We start from the raw sequence: 17186 nt of genomic DNA, 5'->3' as shown, positions 1-17186 counted from the left end.
AATAAAGCAAACATATTCTGCATTAGCTGAGGCGGCTTTGTTATCTAATTTCCTTTATGCCCATTTAAAGTAAGCCTTAAAGCACAACATAGTCAAAAAATAAAAATAAAAACAAACCTTATTCCCAAGCAGCCTGTGCTCATTCACTGGGGGTCTGTTTTTTGTCTTTTTGTTCTTAAAGCCCTTAAACATAGAAAAACGTACCTGAACCCATTGTCACATGATCTCCCCACCGCCTCTTTGTCGGGTGATTGCAAATTCCTCTCCACTATCTAGCTGACCCCAGTCTTGTGTCTGCCCCTCATTGTAATGTCACACTGGAATTCTTCATCTGTGATGAACAGTTGTGGCAGTCAAAAGCAGCCCCATCCAGGGAAGGACTGGGAACTAGCCCCATGATGGCCGGGACAGATATCTGTATGCCATGCAGTTACATAGAAGGTGAGGTTAAAAAAAAAGACACAAGTCCAACCTATGTGTGTGATTATATGTCAGTATATTGTATATCCCTGTATGTTGTGGTCATTCAGGTGCTTATCTAATAGTTTTTTTAAATTATCTATGCTCCTCACTGAGACCACCGCCTGTGGAAGGGAATGCCACATCCTTGCCACTCTTACAGTAAAGAACCCTCTACACAGTTTAAGGTTAAACCTCTTTGGCCACATGTCTTGTTAAACTCCTTCCGTAAAAAAGTTTTATTCCTATTGTGGGGTCACCAGTACGGTATTTGTCAATTTAAATTATTTCCCCTCTCCAGTAGCTGGGACATTGGCTCCTGCTGCTGTCCATCAAAGTCAGTGAGCCAACGAAGGGAGAGGGGGTGGGAGCCGAGCCATGGCTCTCTGTGTCTGAATGAACACCAAGAGCAGCGTGTCGGCTGCCCTCATAGCAAGCTGCTTGCTGTGGGGGCACTCAGCAGGAGGGGGGAGCCAGGAGTGCCAGTGGGGGACCCGAAAAGAGGTGGATCTGGGCTGCTCTGTGCAAAACCACTACACAGAGCAGGTAAGCATAACTTTTTTTTTTTGGGGTAAAAATAAACATAACACTTTAGTATCACTTTAACCCCTTACCTACCGAGTCATTGTAAAAAGGACGTCGGTGGGAACCCTCCCTCCCTCCGGGTGGATGTCATATGACGTCCTTGGCTTCTTGGGCGGCTAGGGGGCTCCAGCGGTGCGCTGTCACTGCTGACAGGGCTTCCATCTTTATGGGCTGCGGCCATCTGATTGGCTGGTACCGATGTCACTCCCGTGCATGCGCACAGGAGTTCCAGCCACGGCACAGCTCTCTCAATGGATGGCACGCTCACATCACCAGCGCTGCTTAAGTAAATGCCTCCTAAACAATGCAAGTTTAGGAGATATTTACTGTACGTTATAGAGGCTTACCTGTAGGTATAAATCAACATAAATGCACTCTTACTACCACTTTAAGGTGGATTCCTAGCACACTTTTAAAGCAGATACTTTCCAGGGAGGCAGGACCTTTGGTCTTAAATTTACTGTCCATTTTTCTCATTTTTGTGATAGTTCTATTGTGTGACAGTTTTAAGTGCTTTCTGTCGTTTGGGTTCACCAGCTTAGGGAAGCGCTTTAGGAGGTAATTTAAACCACTGTTTAAACACATAAGCTTTCCAATTCGTTTGACTTTACTTTCTGCAGGATTATGTTGGGGTTAAGTTTAACCGTGTGTGTTAGCTCACACATTATGCGTGACAATAAAATGTTTTGTATATACAAGTGGTTCATGGTTACACACACAAAAATAATATATATATATATATATAAACACACACAGATTAGGTACATGCAGGTCATGCTAGTTCAAAAGTTGGTGCTTTTATTTCTGCTATACACCGAATGGACTCCAAATGATAGTTAACATTTAGTTTATTCTGTATGTTAGAGTCAGTACTTTACTTTAAATTCATTCTCATTGAAATATATACATTTTTCTTGTTACAGTGTTCTTACTGGGTTTAAAAGCGCATTAAACTGCATGAAGCATTACAGCCAGGCAAGTCAAATTTTCAGAGCACAGGTCAACAATGCTGGGCCGGCCATAGACTGTTCGATTATTGGTCTGTTCAGCAGGAACCGGCCGAGACTTGAACGGGCATGCTGAATGTACCAAAGTTGATCAATCAGCTTAAGTACAACCAGCCTGTCGGATTTTGCATGCGATTAACGATAGAGGCTGGTATAGCCACTAGCAATAATCACTGTCTTCTCATGACCAGGGACGGCTTCCCCCGCCGGGAGAATACAATGGCTCGGAGTCAGGGATTCCCCTGTCAACACTATCTTTGTTAATGGGGCAAATCAAGCAAATTTCTTTCCTGTAACCAGAAATTCGCTCAGTGTTTTGGCCTGCTTTAGTCTCAATGCTCCTCGGTTTTCCTTTAGGGCCAATTCACACTAGTGCGTTGATCTGTGTTCTACGCACCTGTAGAACGCAGGTCAATGCAAGGACACCTTTAAAACAATTGTTTTATTATGTGTCTTGATCACACGACAACACTGCATTGCGGTAAAATGCAACATGTATGCATTTTAACGCAACACAGGTCAACAGAGCACAAGTTAGAAAGAAAGTTTGCTTTGTGTGATGAGCAGGATGTGAGGTCATAGGAAAACCTACAAAATGCAGTGCATTTTAACGTGCATCAACACACATAATACCATGCACCAATGCAGGTCAACACACATTAAATACTAACATTTCCCCTTCCAAGTCCATTTCCCCTGTATTGCCTTTTACTATTGGGGTCAATATGTTCAATGCTCTATATTCTTTTCACAAAATTGGTCATATGCAACAGCTCCCGATAAGGTGGTATTATGCCCTAAAACGCGTAGAGCTTACAAAGATGCATACCCCAATGACTTCATCTGTGAGGACATTCATTCCTTTTTAAGAAGTTTTATATGAATTTGTACATGGAGCAACAACGGGAATGTTACCATCTATTGTTTATCACTTATGTCTAATTTTTGTTGTATATGAGTTTCTGTAAATACAACCTTAATTGCAATATCCATTTTGGCTGTATGATGTCACGTACATGGTTGGTCAATAAATGATCTTTTCTACATCCAGTTCCTCTTTGAGCCTCATCTAAAGTCCCAAACTGCCCCTCCTTTATACTGACATTAGGGATGGAGGCACCTCTTGCCCCGAGGTGCTTCATTTAAAGTCTCAATCTTCTTGTTTTTCTCATTAAAGCAGGGCATAAAATAGATGGAAATGTACATTCATTTTCTCTGTATTTTATCACAAGTCATGTAAATTCAGCTTTAAGGTCATATCTGTAAATGTCTCACATTGCAATGACTCACAAAGAAATATTATTTCTGGCAAACAATAGATAAAGAATGGTATTCAAAATAATCAGGTTTGTAAAATGATCCTAAATACGGAAGTACATTGTGAACGGAACACAAATACAAAATCATAACAGCATGCATTCTTGGTAAGCCATTACCACCTTTCTTTTCTTGCACAAACACAAACAAATATAACAATCATTCCATGCACATAACAAGATGGTCAGTAGTTTTTTTTTTTTTTTTTTTTTTTTTAACCACTTAAGGACCGCCTCCTGTAAATATACGTCAGCAGAATGGCACGGCTGGGCAGATGTACGTACCGGTACGTCCTGTACATCTACCCAGCCGTGGGTCGCGGGCGCCCCCGACCCAGTCCAAAGCTCCGGAACCCGCTCGCCGCTGGGGTCCCGCGATCAGTCCCCAGAACGGGGAGAGCTGCTAAACACGGCTTCCCCGTGCTTCACTGTGGCGGCAGCTTTGATCGTGTCATCCCCTTTAAAGGGGATGACACGAATCGATAACGTCACTCTTACAGCTACAACCCCCTACAGTTGTAAACACACACTAGGTGAAACATAACTCCTTCAGCGCCCCCTGTGTTTAACTCCCAAACTGCAACTGTCATTTCCACAATAAACAATGCAATTTAAATGCATTTTTTGCTGTGAAAATGACAATGGTCCCAAAAATGTGTCAAAATTGTCCACCATAATGTCGCAGTAAAAAAAAAAAAAAAAAATCGCTGATCGCCGCCATAAGTAGTAAAAAAAAAATAATAAAAATGCAATGAAACTATCCCCTATTTTGTAAACGCTCTAAATTTTGCGGAAAAACCCACCGATAAACGATTATTGCGATTTTTTTTTTTTTTACCAAAAATATGTAGAAGAATACGTATCGGCCTAAACTGAGGAAAAAAAACGATTTTTTTATATATTTTTGGGGGATATTTATTATACCAAAAAATATTGCATTTTTTTCAAAATTGTCGCTCTATTTTTGTTTATAGAGCAAAAAATAAAACCCGCACAGGTGATCAAATACCACCAAAAGAAAGCTCTATTTGTGGGAAAAAAAAGGACGCCAATTTTGTTTGGGAGCCACGTCGCACGACCGCGCAATTGTCAGTTAAAGCGACGCAGTGCCGAATCGCAAAAAGGGGCCTGGTCCTTTACCTGCATTTTGGTCCGGGGCTTAAGTGGTTAAGGAAACCTTTAATAAGGTTGCCAATACCGACACCTGGAAACATTGTGTGCTTTGCTGTCACTTCCGTGTGTGTATATACACACACAATATATATATATATATATATATATATATATATATATATATATATATATTTTACACACACACACACACACACACACACACACACACACACACACCATTTAAAGCCCAGCACAGGTAAGAAAAAAAAAATTTAAAAGCCGACTTTGCTCTCCAATATTCAACTCTCCCTTGCAGTACTTCTTTTCAGCCACTAGATGTCCTTTGTCAGGCAGCGTCATTAATTCCACTTGCTGAGTCCAGGCTGTCATGGACCTGCCCCCTGGGAACGGCATCATCACACAGCCTGGGCTCAGAGTACTGCAGCACAGAATGCTGCTCATGCCATCTTCTGAGTGACCCTCCATGTCATGGGTAAGGATCACCTTCTAGCACTGGCAGAGGAAGAGATGGAAAATGGTCACCAGATTAATCACAAATACTGTGAATCTCCCCAGTGGGGGCAGCAGCAAGGTGACGCACACTAAGATGTAAGTTCATATAAGGAAACAAGCAGCATTCAAAGCAAACATAGAATTATCTTGATTGGCAGATGCATATGTGTACATAATCACACGCAAGATCGCACTGATTAGAATCTGGTTTCCAGAGAAATTGGAATAATTATGACCGGAGCATAGTACTGCCATCAGGCTTTGTCTCATGCCTGCCTCTTGCTTTTCCTGGGGACTCCGTTGATCTCTGCTCATATAGGAAAGCTTCTGCCCAGCCACCATCCAGGACCAGCTGTCGCCCCGCAGACCGAGTTTTAATGCTGAACATCTCCACAGACTCCGGCACCTTTTCTTATTTCCCTTTCCCCAGGAAGAGTGCGGTTTTCAGTACTTTGGGGACATATCGGATAGTCAGTGACACTCGTGTCCCTCTGGCCAGTGTCTCGTCACTCTGTACCACACACTTTTCAAGATTGGCCACTTTGTGGCTTAGTGTGTCGTGAGTATGAGGGAGAATTCCATGGAGGTAATTTTTATACAAGTCCTCGCGAAGAACAAAAAGACTTCTGGGCTCCAACAAGAGGGACAGGACATGTCTCTGTTCTTCTGTTTTAGGAACCTGGAAGACAAAAAGAGACCTACAGGTACTCCAGCATAATAGCGATCGGCTTATAGATTTTACTAATCCTTGGCTGTCATTAATACCAGTAAACTATAAATTAAGATCTTTTCATAAATTTGCAGTTAAAGAGTCCAAAAACACTTCTGACTTACCTACAGCAACCAAATAGCTTTCACCTTTTATTATAACAGTGCAGGTTAAACATGACACTTGGGGGGGTGATTTACTAAAACTGGAGAGTGCAAAATCTGGTGCAGTTGTGCATGACATCCAGTTTCTAACTTCAGCCTCTTCATTTAAAGGGGTTGTAAAAGCAGAAGGTTTTAAAACCCTTCTGTGTGCACCAAGCCCCATCATGATCCAGTGATGCTGCACAAGAGACTCGGCTGTCCGGGACTCCCCCTCCTCATTGGCTGAGACAGCAGTGCGGCGCCATTGGCTCCCACTGCTGTCAGTCAGCCAATGAGAAAAGAGAGGGGGAGTGGGGCTGCAGCTTCATGTCTGAATGGACACACGGAGCTGCAGCTTGGCTCAGGTTTACCCACAGCAAGCTGCTCGCTGTGTGGGCACTCAACAGGAGGGAGGCGCACCGAAGAGGGACCCGAGAAGAGGAGGATCTGGGCTGCTCTGTGCAAAACCATTACACAGGGCAGGTAAGTATGACATGTTTGTTATTTTTAACCCCAAAAACTTAAGTATCACTTTAAGCTTTGACAATAAAACCTGGAAGCTGATTGGCTTCTATGCAAAGCTGCAGCAGATTTTGCACTTTCCAGTATAAAGAATCTTAGTGGCTGTTAAAAGGTACCGTATTTATCTCCCTATTACGCGCTCCGGCGTATAGCGCGCGCACCCCTAATGTAGTCCATGACATTCCTGGAAAAAAAATGTTTTATACTTAGTTCTGGTGTCTTGCAAGGGCGTCCTTCTGCGGCCATCGTGGTGTCCTCCCACGCTGTCTCCGAGTCAAATCCCTGCGCTGTGTTTGAACCACTCCGCCGACATATACCTAGCGCAGTACACTCGGGTATAGTCGGGCAGGCTTGGCTCCTCTCGCGTAAAGGACGCACAGGACGTGACCGCAAGAGCCGAGCCTGCCAGAGTATGCCCGAGTGTACTGCGCTCGGTATATGTCGGCGCAGTGGTTCAAACACGGCGCGGGTATCGGCGTATATCGCGCACCCACAATTTTGCACCCGATATTAAAGCGGAGTTCCGGCCACAATTTCACTTTTTAAATATAAATACCCCTGTAATACACAAGCTTAATGTATTCAAGTAAAGTTAGTCTGTAAACTAAGGTCCGTTTTGTTAGGTTGTTACAGCATTTAGACACTTTATAAAATAGAAATTGACTGGGGCCATCTTAAGTGTGTGCATCATGAAGCCAGACTGTATGACTTCCTGGATTTCAGCCTTGCAAATCTCGCACATGCTCAGTGCTGCACAAGCAGTGTCAGATCAGGATTCAGCACCTGTGCTGTCCAAGTCACATGATTCTTTGAGACTGGGGAATGCACAGACTCCTGGAAAGTTACACCCACTACATTCCCAGGAGTCTGTGCGGTGTAGGTTAGGAAGCATTAAGCACCTAGGTGCAGGAAGTGGGAAGATTAACTATTCTGCCTAGCAACAACACTTTGACGGCATCTAAAAAAAAAAAAAAAATTTTTCGTAAAGGACTAATGACATTTTTTAAAAACTACTGATGTAATGTTATATTTATGGGTGGAACTCCACTTTAAGGGCAAAAAAAGTGTGCGGTATACGCCGATAAATACGGTAGTTTATTATTACAGGTATTTATGTAGTCCCAATAAAATCACACAGTGCTGCACATACAGTACACAGTGGGGTTGATTTACTAAAACTGGAGAGTGCAAAATCTGGTGCAGCTGTGCATGGTAGCCAATCTGGTTCTAACTTCAGCTTGTTCAATTAAGCTTTGACAATAAAATCTGGAAGCCGATTGGTTTCTATGCAGAGCTGCACCAGATTTTGCACTCTCCAGTTTTAGTAAATCCCCCCCCCCCCATATTCCTGGTAGTATACAATGTACTTGTATGACAAAGTATCCTGTTCTCTTTGTATTGCTTCCTTTGTGTGAAATTCCTGGTGTTCCTGCGAGACCCCCTGCTTTCCTATTAAAAATGGACCACACTAAGCAGGCGGGCACAGTGTGGTCAATTCACTAAGGCCCCTTCCACACTGGGGCGGGAGGCGCAGTGGCAGTATAGCGGTGCTATACCGTCGGATTTTATTACCAATATGAGCAAGGGTAACTTATAGAATGAAGAAAGCTTCAACCCTTACCTGGTCTTCCTCTTGAGGACATCCTCTTTCCGGAGGCACATAGAAGTCCAGAACTGTGTGTGACCCCAAGCTGATGGTTGTGACTGTGGGATAGTAGAGGGGACCATCCTCGTGAGGCTGAAAGACAAATATTGTGCTGTAAGTAACTGCATAGAACAAAGGAGGTCATGGTGTTATGAAGCCTACATACTCACTGCAGAGTTAAAGCACACAAAATCTGTAATAGTTTATTGGCTTTCATACATTTCCTAGGCATTAGGCAAGCAGCCTGGAAAATCATCTCTGCTCCTGGGTCAAGCGACCTGAAGCTAACCACATTAAGGCTAGTGAACCACAGTAGCTCCGCATGCTGGGTGGCAACATCACCAGCGCCATCATTCACTTCCACTGAAGACTTTGCTGATGTCATTACCCCATCACATGCTGCGGTGGTTCCAGAGCACATTAACGGGACACTCCAGGATTAGTGGCTCGAAGCCACAGCACCCCAGACTTGCTAAATTGCTCGTATCATTAGAATACTGCTGTTGATTCTGTAAAAAAACAGCTATTTCCCAGCAACTCCCAGGCTAAAATCTGCTTAGGCTTTCTGTAACACAGCAGCCAGGCCTTGGCAACTCATTGAAAGAAAAAGGGATTTTTAATACAGCTTACCTGTAAAATCCTTTTCTTGGAGTACATCACGGGACACAGAGCGGCATATTCATTACTATGTGGGTTATATGGAGTACCTTCAGGTGATGGACACTGGCAATCTCAAACAGGAAGTGCCCCTCCCTATATAACCCCCTCCCATAGGAGGAGTACCTCAGTTTTGTAGCAAGCAGTATGCCTCCCAAAATGGTCCCCATAAGAGGGGTGGGAGCTCTGTGTCCCGTGATGTACTCCAAGAAAAGGATTTTACAGGTAAGCTGTATTAAAAATCCCTTTTTCTTTCTCGTACATCACGGGACACAGAGCAGCATATTCATTACTATGTGGGATGTCCCAAAGCAATGCTTACAATGAGGGGAGGGAGACATCTTCCCAAGACAAAAGGATTTAATTTAGAGATATACTTAAATCATAATAAATCCAACTTAGTTGAGAAAAAAATAATTTTAAATTTTTACTCAAAAGGGAGCCCCCGGAATCCGAGGGTCTCAAACTGCAGCCCGCAGCACTGCCTGCCCAAAGGCTGCATCAGTATTCCTTCTTACGTCCAACTGGTAGAACTTTGTAAACGTGTGGACAGAAGACCAGGTTGCCGCCTTGCAGACTTGAGCCATAGAGATCTGGTGGTGTGCTGCCCAGGAGGCGCCCATGGCCCTAGTAGAATGAGCCTTTAATGATAACGGAGGAGGCAACCCTTTCAAGCCGTAGGCCTGAGTGATTAACTGTTTAATCCACCTAGAAATGGTGGACTTTGCAGCTGCCTGCCCCTTTTTGGGCCCATCCGGTAAAATGAACAACACGTCTGTTTTCCGGATCTTCTCTGTAGCTTTAAGATAGGCCTTCATGGCCCTGACAATATCCAAGGTATGCAGCAACCCTTCCTTTTTGGAAGTAGGTTTAGGAAAGAAGGATGGTAATACCAAATCCTGGTTTAGATGAAAACTGGATATAACCTTTGGTAGGAAGGAAGGATGAGGGCGGAGAACGACCTTGTCCTTATGAAAAATAAGATATGGTTCCTTACAGGATAAGGCTGCCAGTTCCGATACGCTTCTAGCGGAAACTATGGCGACCAAAAATACTAACTTCCTTGTCAGTAAAACCAAAGGAATTTCAGCCAACGGCTCAAAAGGTTGTTTCTGTAAACTTGACAGAACAAGATTTAAATCCCACGGGCAAAGCGGGGATTTAACTGGAGGATTAATACGTAAGACCCCTTGAATGAAGGTCTTAACCAGCGAGTGGGTGGCCAGCGGCCGCTGAAACCACACTGACAAAGCTGAAATCTGTCCCTTGATTGTGCTTAATGCCAGTCCTCTATCCACTCCTAGCTGGAGAAAACGTAATACTCTATCGATGGTAAATTTGCGAGAAAGCCATCGCTTGGACTCACACCAGCCTACATAGGCCTTCCAGACCCTGTAATAAATCACCCTAGAGACCGGTTTCCTGGCTCTGATTAGGGTAGAGATTACTTTCTGAGACAGACCTCTACCCCTGAGAATCAGGGATTCAGCCTCCAGGCCGTCAAATGTAGATGCCGTAAGGCAGGGTGGAGGATCGGACCTTGCGATAGCAGGTCTGGTCGTAGAGGAAGAGTCCAAGGGTTTCCCACTACCATCTTCAGGATTAGTGAATACCATGCCCTTCTGGGCCATGCTGGAGCTACCAGGATAACTGGTATGTGCTCCACCCTGATCCTGCGCAGCAGGCGGGGTAGTAACTGGAGCGGGGGAAATGCATAAAGAAGTTTGAACTGATGCCAAGGGCAAACTAACGCATCGGTTCCGCAGGCCCTGGGATCCCTTGTGCGGGACATGAACCTGTCTAGCTTCTTGTTCAGTCTCGATGCCATGATATCCACGTCCGGCACTCCCCATTTCTGGCAGAGTGTCTGAAAGACCTGTGGATGCAGAGACCACTCCCCCGGCAACAGAGTCTGGCGACTTAAGAAGTCCGCCTGTAGGTTGTCCACTCCGGGAATGAATATAGCCGATATGCAGGGCACATGGGCTTCTGCCCACAAGAAAATCAAGCTCACTTCTTTCTGAGCGGCTTGACTCTTGGTTCCCCCTTGGTGATTTATATATGCCACCGCCGTGGCATTGTCCGATTGTATTCTCACCGGGAACCCCTGTAGTTTGGACATCCAAGCCCTGAGGGCTAGTCGAGCAGCTCTGAGCTCCAAGATATTGATGGGCAACTGCTTCTCTGCCGCTGCCCAAGTGCCCTGGCGAGTGCAACCATCCAAAATTGCTCCCCAGCCCATCAGGCTGGCGTCTGTGGTTACTATCTTCCAGGTCACAGGACTGAAAGTCTTTCCCTTCAGGAGATTCCGAGGGTTTAACCACCAAGATAGACTTTGCCGCACTCTTGGTGAGAGTGGCAAAGGAATTTCTAAGGCCTGAGGCCTCTTGCTCCATGCTGACAGGATGGCTGCCTGCAGGATGCGAGTGTGGCTCTGAGCGTACGGAACCGCCTCGAATGTGGCCACCATCTTGCCTAGTAGTCGCATACATAGGCGAACAGTTGGCCTTTTCTTTCTTAGAACTATTTGTATTAGCTCCTTGATGGCCTTGACCTTTAATAGGGGTAGGAACACCTTTTGTTGTTCTGTATCCAATCTCATGCCGAGATATTCCAGCTGCCTTGTGGGCAGGAATGCTGACTTGTCTCGATTTAGGACCCAGCCGAACCTCTCGAGGTACTGAACCGTGAGGGCCACTGCTCGTTCCAGGCCAGGAGACGAGTGGTCTACGACCAAGAGGTCGTCCAGGTAAGCCAGGACCGTGACCCCTTGGGTCCTTAGATTGTCTAGGATTGGGGCTAGGACCTTCGTGAATACCCGGGGGGCCGTAGCCAACCCGAAGGGGAGCGCCACAAATTGGAAATGACGCTGAGCCACCGCGAAGCGTAGAAATACTTGATGTGGCTGAAAAATTGGCACATGAAGGTAAGCATCCTTTATGTCTATGGAGGCCATGAAGTCGTCCTTCTGGAGCACGGCGACAGCTGACCGAATAGTTTCCATCCGGAATGAGCGGACCTTTAGGTACGCATTTACTCCCTTTAAGTCCAAGATTGGCCTGACATCGCCGTTGGGCTTTGGGATGATAAACAGGTTGGAGTAGAACCCCAATCCCTGTTCCCGGACTGGTACTTCTACTATCACCTTCTGGCATAGCAGATGATTCAATGCCGCCATCAATGCGGCTCTTTTCACAGGGTCGCCTGGTACTCTTGACTCCTGGTAATGAGTAGAAGGGAATTTTAGAAATTCTAGTTTGTAGCCCGTGGTCACGGAAGACCGTACCCAGCAGTCGGGAATGCTGGCCTCCCAAACCTCTGCAAAGAGACGCAGCCTTCCCCCCACCATCGTGGGTGGGGGCGCCCCTTCATAAGGCCGACTTGGGGGCTGGCTTCGCAGGCTTGCGGTACCACTGCTTCTTGCCCCCCGTGGCTTGGCCCTGCGGCTTATTGTTAAATCCTGATCTTGCAGGAGGCCGTCGATACTGTTTGGTATTAGAGGGTCCCTGCCCCGGGGAGGGCTGGCGCTTAAATGCGGGCCCTCGGGCCTTCTTCTTGACTGTCAAGAGAGTGCTTTTGCCGCTTGATATAGTCTGAATATATCTATCCAGATCTTCTCCGAAGAGACGTCCTCCATGGAAGGGAAACCCTACCAGGAGTTTTTTGCACGGGGGCTCAGCCTCCCAATTCTTCAACCATAAGAGCCTTCTCATATGGATTAGAAATAAGGATAAACGTGACGCCTGCTGGATGGAGTCCTTGATAGCATCCACCGTAAAGCGTATAGCCCTGGGTATATCCGAAAATTCCTCTGCCTGTTGGGCAGGGATCAGTTTAAGCATTTGCTTAGTCTTATCTGATAATGCTTGGGCAACTCCAATAGCAGCCACAGCGGGCTGAACTATCGCCCCTGCTGAAGTAAAGGAGGCCTTAAGTAATGTTTCCAAGCGTTTATCAACCGGATCCTTAAACACCTGTAAGTTTTCTACAGGGCAAGTTAAAGATCTGTTCACACAGGAGATGGCTGCGTCCACCGCCGGGGGCGCCCACCTTTTGGAGAATTTCTCCTCCATAGGATATAAAACAGAGAATTTTTTAGGTGGTAAAAAGACTCTATCTGGCTTGATCCAATCCTGAAATATGACATCCTCGAGTAGAGGATGGACCGGAAAAACTGCGTTGCTTTGAGGTGCTCTTAATGAGCCTAAAGCTGAAACCGCCGATACTTGAGGTTCTGGTATGGGTAACTTAAATGCCTCATGGACCATGTCCGTTAAAGCTTGAACCCACAAACTTTCCCCTTGGGAGGTTGACTAGACTCCTCAGTATCCGGATCCTCGATCTCTGAACCACCCTGGTCCAAAACGTCAGGATTATCCAATTCCCCTAGGGAAAGGATCTCTGAGTCTGAGGGTTCCTGCTCGGGTGACGGAGACCTAGTCCGCTTTCTACGCGATATAGCCTTAGCTATTCTTTTTGCCATTCTTTTCTCTAGTTCTCCTAAAGAAACAGCAAGCACCCTCTCAGTGACAAAGCCGGGGTTGGATTGAACTGGACCAGCCCCAGCACCAGATCCCCCAGGTCCCATCAGGGCGTGCCCTGATATGTCCTGTGGGGAGAGCAGCGGCATAGCCGTGTCTGAGCCCTCGGATTTTGCGGGGGAATCCCCACCCTTTGTACCCTCTGACCTAGAAGCCATGGTACAATACCGAGGTACACCTGCTATCACCCAGCCACAGACGTAGCTAAGGGGATCTGCCGGTTTGGGAACGATAGAGACTAACGCCCAAACTGAGAAGGGAGATCAGAAGTACTTTCCCTTTTTCTTCTTCTTTTTTCTTTTTTCTTATATATCTTTTTTTTTTTTATTTTTTATTTTTTTGAAGAGGAAAAGAAAAACACTCTGTCTCCTAATAAGTATTGCCAATAGCCATCTGCTGAAAAAAAGGAAAAGGAAACCTATCTGTAGGTTTGACAGTCTATTCTTTAGAAAACGACTGTAATCTTTCCTTCCGCCACTGGGTGTCCTCAGCGAGCTTTGCTCTGCGTCCTCCTCCTCTGTAACTCAGGAAGACACTGAGCCTTTTGGCAGCTACTGGAAGGGCCTCCCCTTCCTATATGTAAATCGCCGCCCACAGGGATGCGCCCCCAGCCAATGGCGCGAAAAAACGTTCATATCTCGGGCACGCACGCGCGCGCCCGTCGGCGGGGGCCATCGCACATGGAGGAGGACGGAGCGGCGCAGCACCCAGGCAGGTAAGCCCTCAGGTAGGTCACAGACCTCCTCTTAGCATGGGAAACACGGCTCCTGTATTTCACAGAGATCCCACACCTAGCGCAGCAGACCCAGCTAAACAACACTTACCAGGGAGGACACCTATCACTGGGGGAAAAGGATTTGAATCATCCTGTCTCTAACCATAGACATAGTGATTCCTTGCCAATGCAGAGCATACCCAGGCATGACCCCCTGTGCACCTCCCTCCAGGGAATCTGCTAAGAACCAAGTTCCGCAGGCTCCCCAATACTTACCTGCTCCATGCCGCAGGACTTTTGCACAGCAAGAGGTCCAATCTTCCCCCATCTCCGTGGGTGGCGTCTAGACCTTCAGGCCCTGGGTTCCTATGAAGGATCCACTGTCCTGGGCCCATATAGCACTCTGGCAACAGAAACATTAGGCCCCCAAAGGTTTCTAAGTTCTGGGCCCAGGGTCCAGCTCTCTAAAGAGAAAGCATTATGGGCTATACCCCATTGGTTTGGGGTCCGGTTACTGACCACTTTAGCGCTGAGGCCTTTGGACAGAACCGGTTAGCCCACCTTAATCCCAAGGATGTGGAGGCAAGCTAAACCATGACCAACACCTAAGACACTGGCGTAAAAACTGAGGTACTCCTCCTATGGGAGGGGGTTATATAGGGAGGGGCACTTCCTGTTTGAGATTGCCAGTGTCCATCACCTGAAGGTACTCCATATAACCCACATAGTAATGAATATGCTGCTCTGTGTCCCGTGATGTACGAGAAAGAAAATGCTTTTTGCAGTAGAAAAAGTCAAACATTTTTAAAATGACGCTGTACTTTCTCCAAGCTAAGCAAATTATCAGGTTTTCTCTACAGAAGGGACTTTAAAGGCTACGTTCACCTTTCGGGAACATGTTCCAGCTCCTGCAGCCGCCGCCTGCTGCAGTGGGAAAGCGGGCAGGGGATCTTCTCCCCGCGACCACTGTCATTTTTTTTTTTTTTTAGAGGCCGGGTGTGTGGGGCTCCGCCCACACTCATTCAGTGTTACCTGTATATGGATAGACTACAACTACCGCCAGCCACCGCAGCTAACAGCATTTAGTTCCAAATGGATTTTGAGGGTGCAGAGGAGCTCGTATAGGAGGCAGAGGCTAAAAGCTGCAGTGCTTGTCTGCAGAAGCCTGACATTGTACCCCAGATACACTGATCACAGAGCAACGCTCTACAGGCTTCTGCAGATTTTTTTTTACTTATAAATGCATATTTTGTTCTGCAAAAATATGTGCATTATATTTTATGAAGAGGTGACCTTTATCCTTTAAGAAGTCAGTACCGACCTTCCCCATGACTAAATTTAACACAGATCCCCAAAGAAACACCTGGTACTTCCAGGAAAGGAGTCACACATCAGGACCAAGCCAAGTAAAGCAGAAAATCAAAACTTGCATGGCAGCAAAAGACTGAGGAAAGTAATTTCTGATAGCTTCCATTTAAGCAAACCTGTTACTTTGCCTAGTAAGTGAAAAGTGCAGGCTAACATTAGGCACAGTAGCAGAAGCTGATTGGTGGAGATCGCACTACCAAGACCCATACTGAACTGAACAGTAGTGGGGAATGCAAACAGATTTTTCTCTTTCCAGATGCAAGTGGTAAACCTCTTTACTAAAATTCTTAACCATTTTCTTCTGGCCATGTAACACGTATGTGTGGTGGCAAAAGGGTGGGCTTTAATTCCCACAAGCTGCACATGTGTGTCACTGGACAACCAATGTTTGTGTTGAGAGTGCACTGACTGCACATATCAAGCAGAGAGACAGCTCTTCACAGTGGTCACGATTGCCTATTTTTCCTGCCCCATGGGCATGTAGACCCTATTTAAGGGACACCGGAGTGGACAGGAAGGGATTAAGAAATACATTGCAATAATCACCAACAAGGAAACAAAACAGATTAAAGTCTCCTGAACAAGTCTAGCATGATTACTACACCGTGCTCTCAGTCTACATAGATTTATAATGCCCTCACCATTATCCCTTCTCCAGGCTTGTATTCGTTTACCAAGACGTGATTGGCACAGTTCCCTTCAAACACACCCAGTGAAGAGATTTTGTTGGTGTATGTCTGCAACCAGGGGGGCAACTTCTCCGACACCATGCCTCTGGGATGTGGGAGACCTCCTGCAGGAGAAAGACAAGATATTACATAGTGGAATGGACAAGAGCTCCCCTGTATAAAAAAAAAAAAAAGTCCTGCGTTTGCTCCAGCAACTGGCTCAGTCAGGCCTAACAGGCTAAAAAAACAATGTGCAATAAACACTGCCAAAATAGATGTGCCTTCTACATTTGCTGGAGACAAAAATCACATGTACAGTCAGAGAACTGATCCAGGCCGAATCCAATTGGTGCTCACCAGCAAACAGTATTGTGGCTTAGTAGGCAGTACAGGGACATCACCGTACTGGTGCCACAGTCCTGTACACAGAAGGGAAAACTTCTTGCATGAGGTTTGTATGCTAGACTTTGTTTTTGTTGATGTTCATCAAACACTCCAGTATTCTCTCCAATCCCAGAAGAGATTCAGCATCTGCAAACCCACATGTAGACTACGCAGGTAGTGTTACAGGTCCTCTATGTCTCCACACGGCCTCTTTTAGTCATTCTGTTTTTTGTTTAAATTCTTGCCAGCAACATAACCCCCCAAGCGTTATTAATGTATTTCTATTATTATGAGGTATTCACATCAAGTCATTACATGCAAGTCTACTAGGCCCAATGTCATGTGAATCTTTTCTTCCCGCAATTATTTCAGGAGACCTCACCAAAGCCAAAACATGTCCAAAAGAACACCAGCATATGATGCGCTGTATAAACATACAGCTTTGTTATTCACTAAAGCAAGTGACATTACTCAGCATAGCCATTCGCTAGCAGTGATATTACCAGTGTACATGTGGTCCTCCCGACTGTCAGAATAACAGCCAAGAAAGGGAATTAAGGGGCAGCATTTTCTGACATGTTACTTGAAAAAAAATTATGATTTAGCAAAAACAAACATACCGTATTTATCGGCGTATACTGCGCACTATTTTGCCCTGAAAATCAGGGCAAAATCGTGGGTGCGCGGTATACGCCGATACCCGCTTTCCCGCCACGAGTTTGAATACTGCGCGCCGGCATATACCGAGCGCAGTACACTCGTGTATCTTCGGGCAGTCTCGGCGCCTCTCGCACTGACGTCCTGAGCGTACAGGACGTCAGCGCGAGAGTTGCCGAGCCTG

General features: G+C 45.9%; 1 protein-coding gene across 2 annotated transcripts in view; it reads right to left on the bottom strand.

Moving 5' to 3' along the window:
* Positions 1-4716: 4716 nt before the first annotated feature.
* The window catches only part of ALKBH6 (alkB homolog 6), a 38914-nt gene continuing 26444 nt past the window's right edge, over positions 4717-17186 (bottom strand). For both annotated transcript variants that reach the window (XM_040323316.1, XM_040323317.1), the window contains 3 exons: positions 15935-16086; positions 7989-8105; positions 4717-5672 (listed from right to left, as the gene is read on the bottom strand). In XM_040323316.1, coding sequence (XP_040179250.1) covers positions 5406-5672; positions 7989-8105; positions 15935-16086 — 536 coding nt within the window. In that variant the 3' untranslated portion in view covers positions 4717-5405. The remainder of the gene's footprint in view (positions 5673-7988; positions 8106-15934; positions 16087-17186) is intronic.

The sequence above is a fragment of the Rana temporaria genome, chromosome 9, assembly GCF_905171775.1.
Source record: "Rana temporaria chromosome 9, aRanTem1.1, whole genome shotgun sequence".
Lineage (NCBI taxonomy): Eukaryota > Metazoa > Chordata > Amphibia > Anura > Ranidae > Rana > Rana temporaria.
Note: the sequence above shows the minus strand (reverse complement) of the source record. Positions and strands in the feature narration are given on the sequence as shown.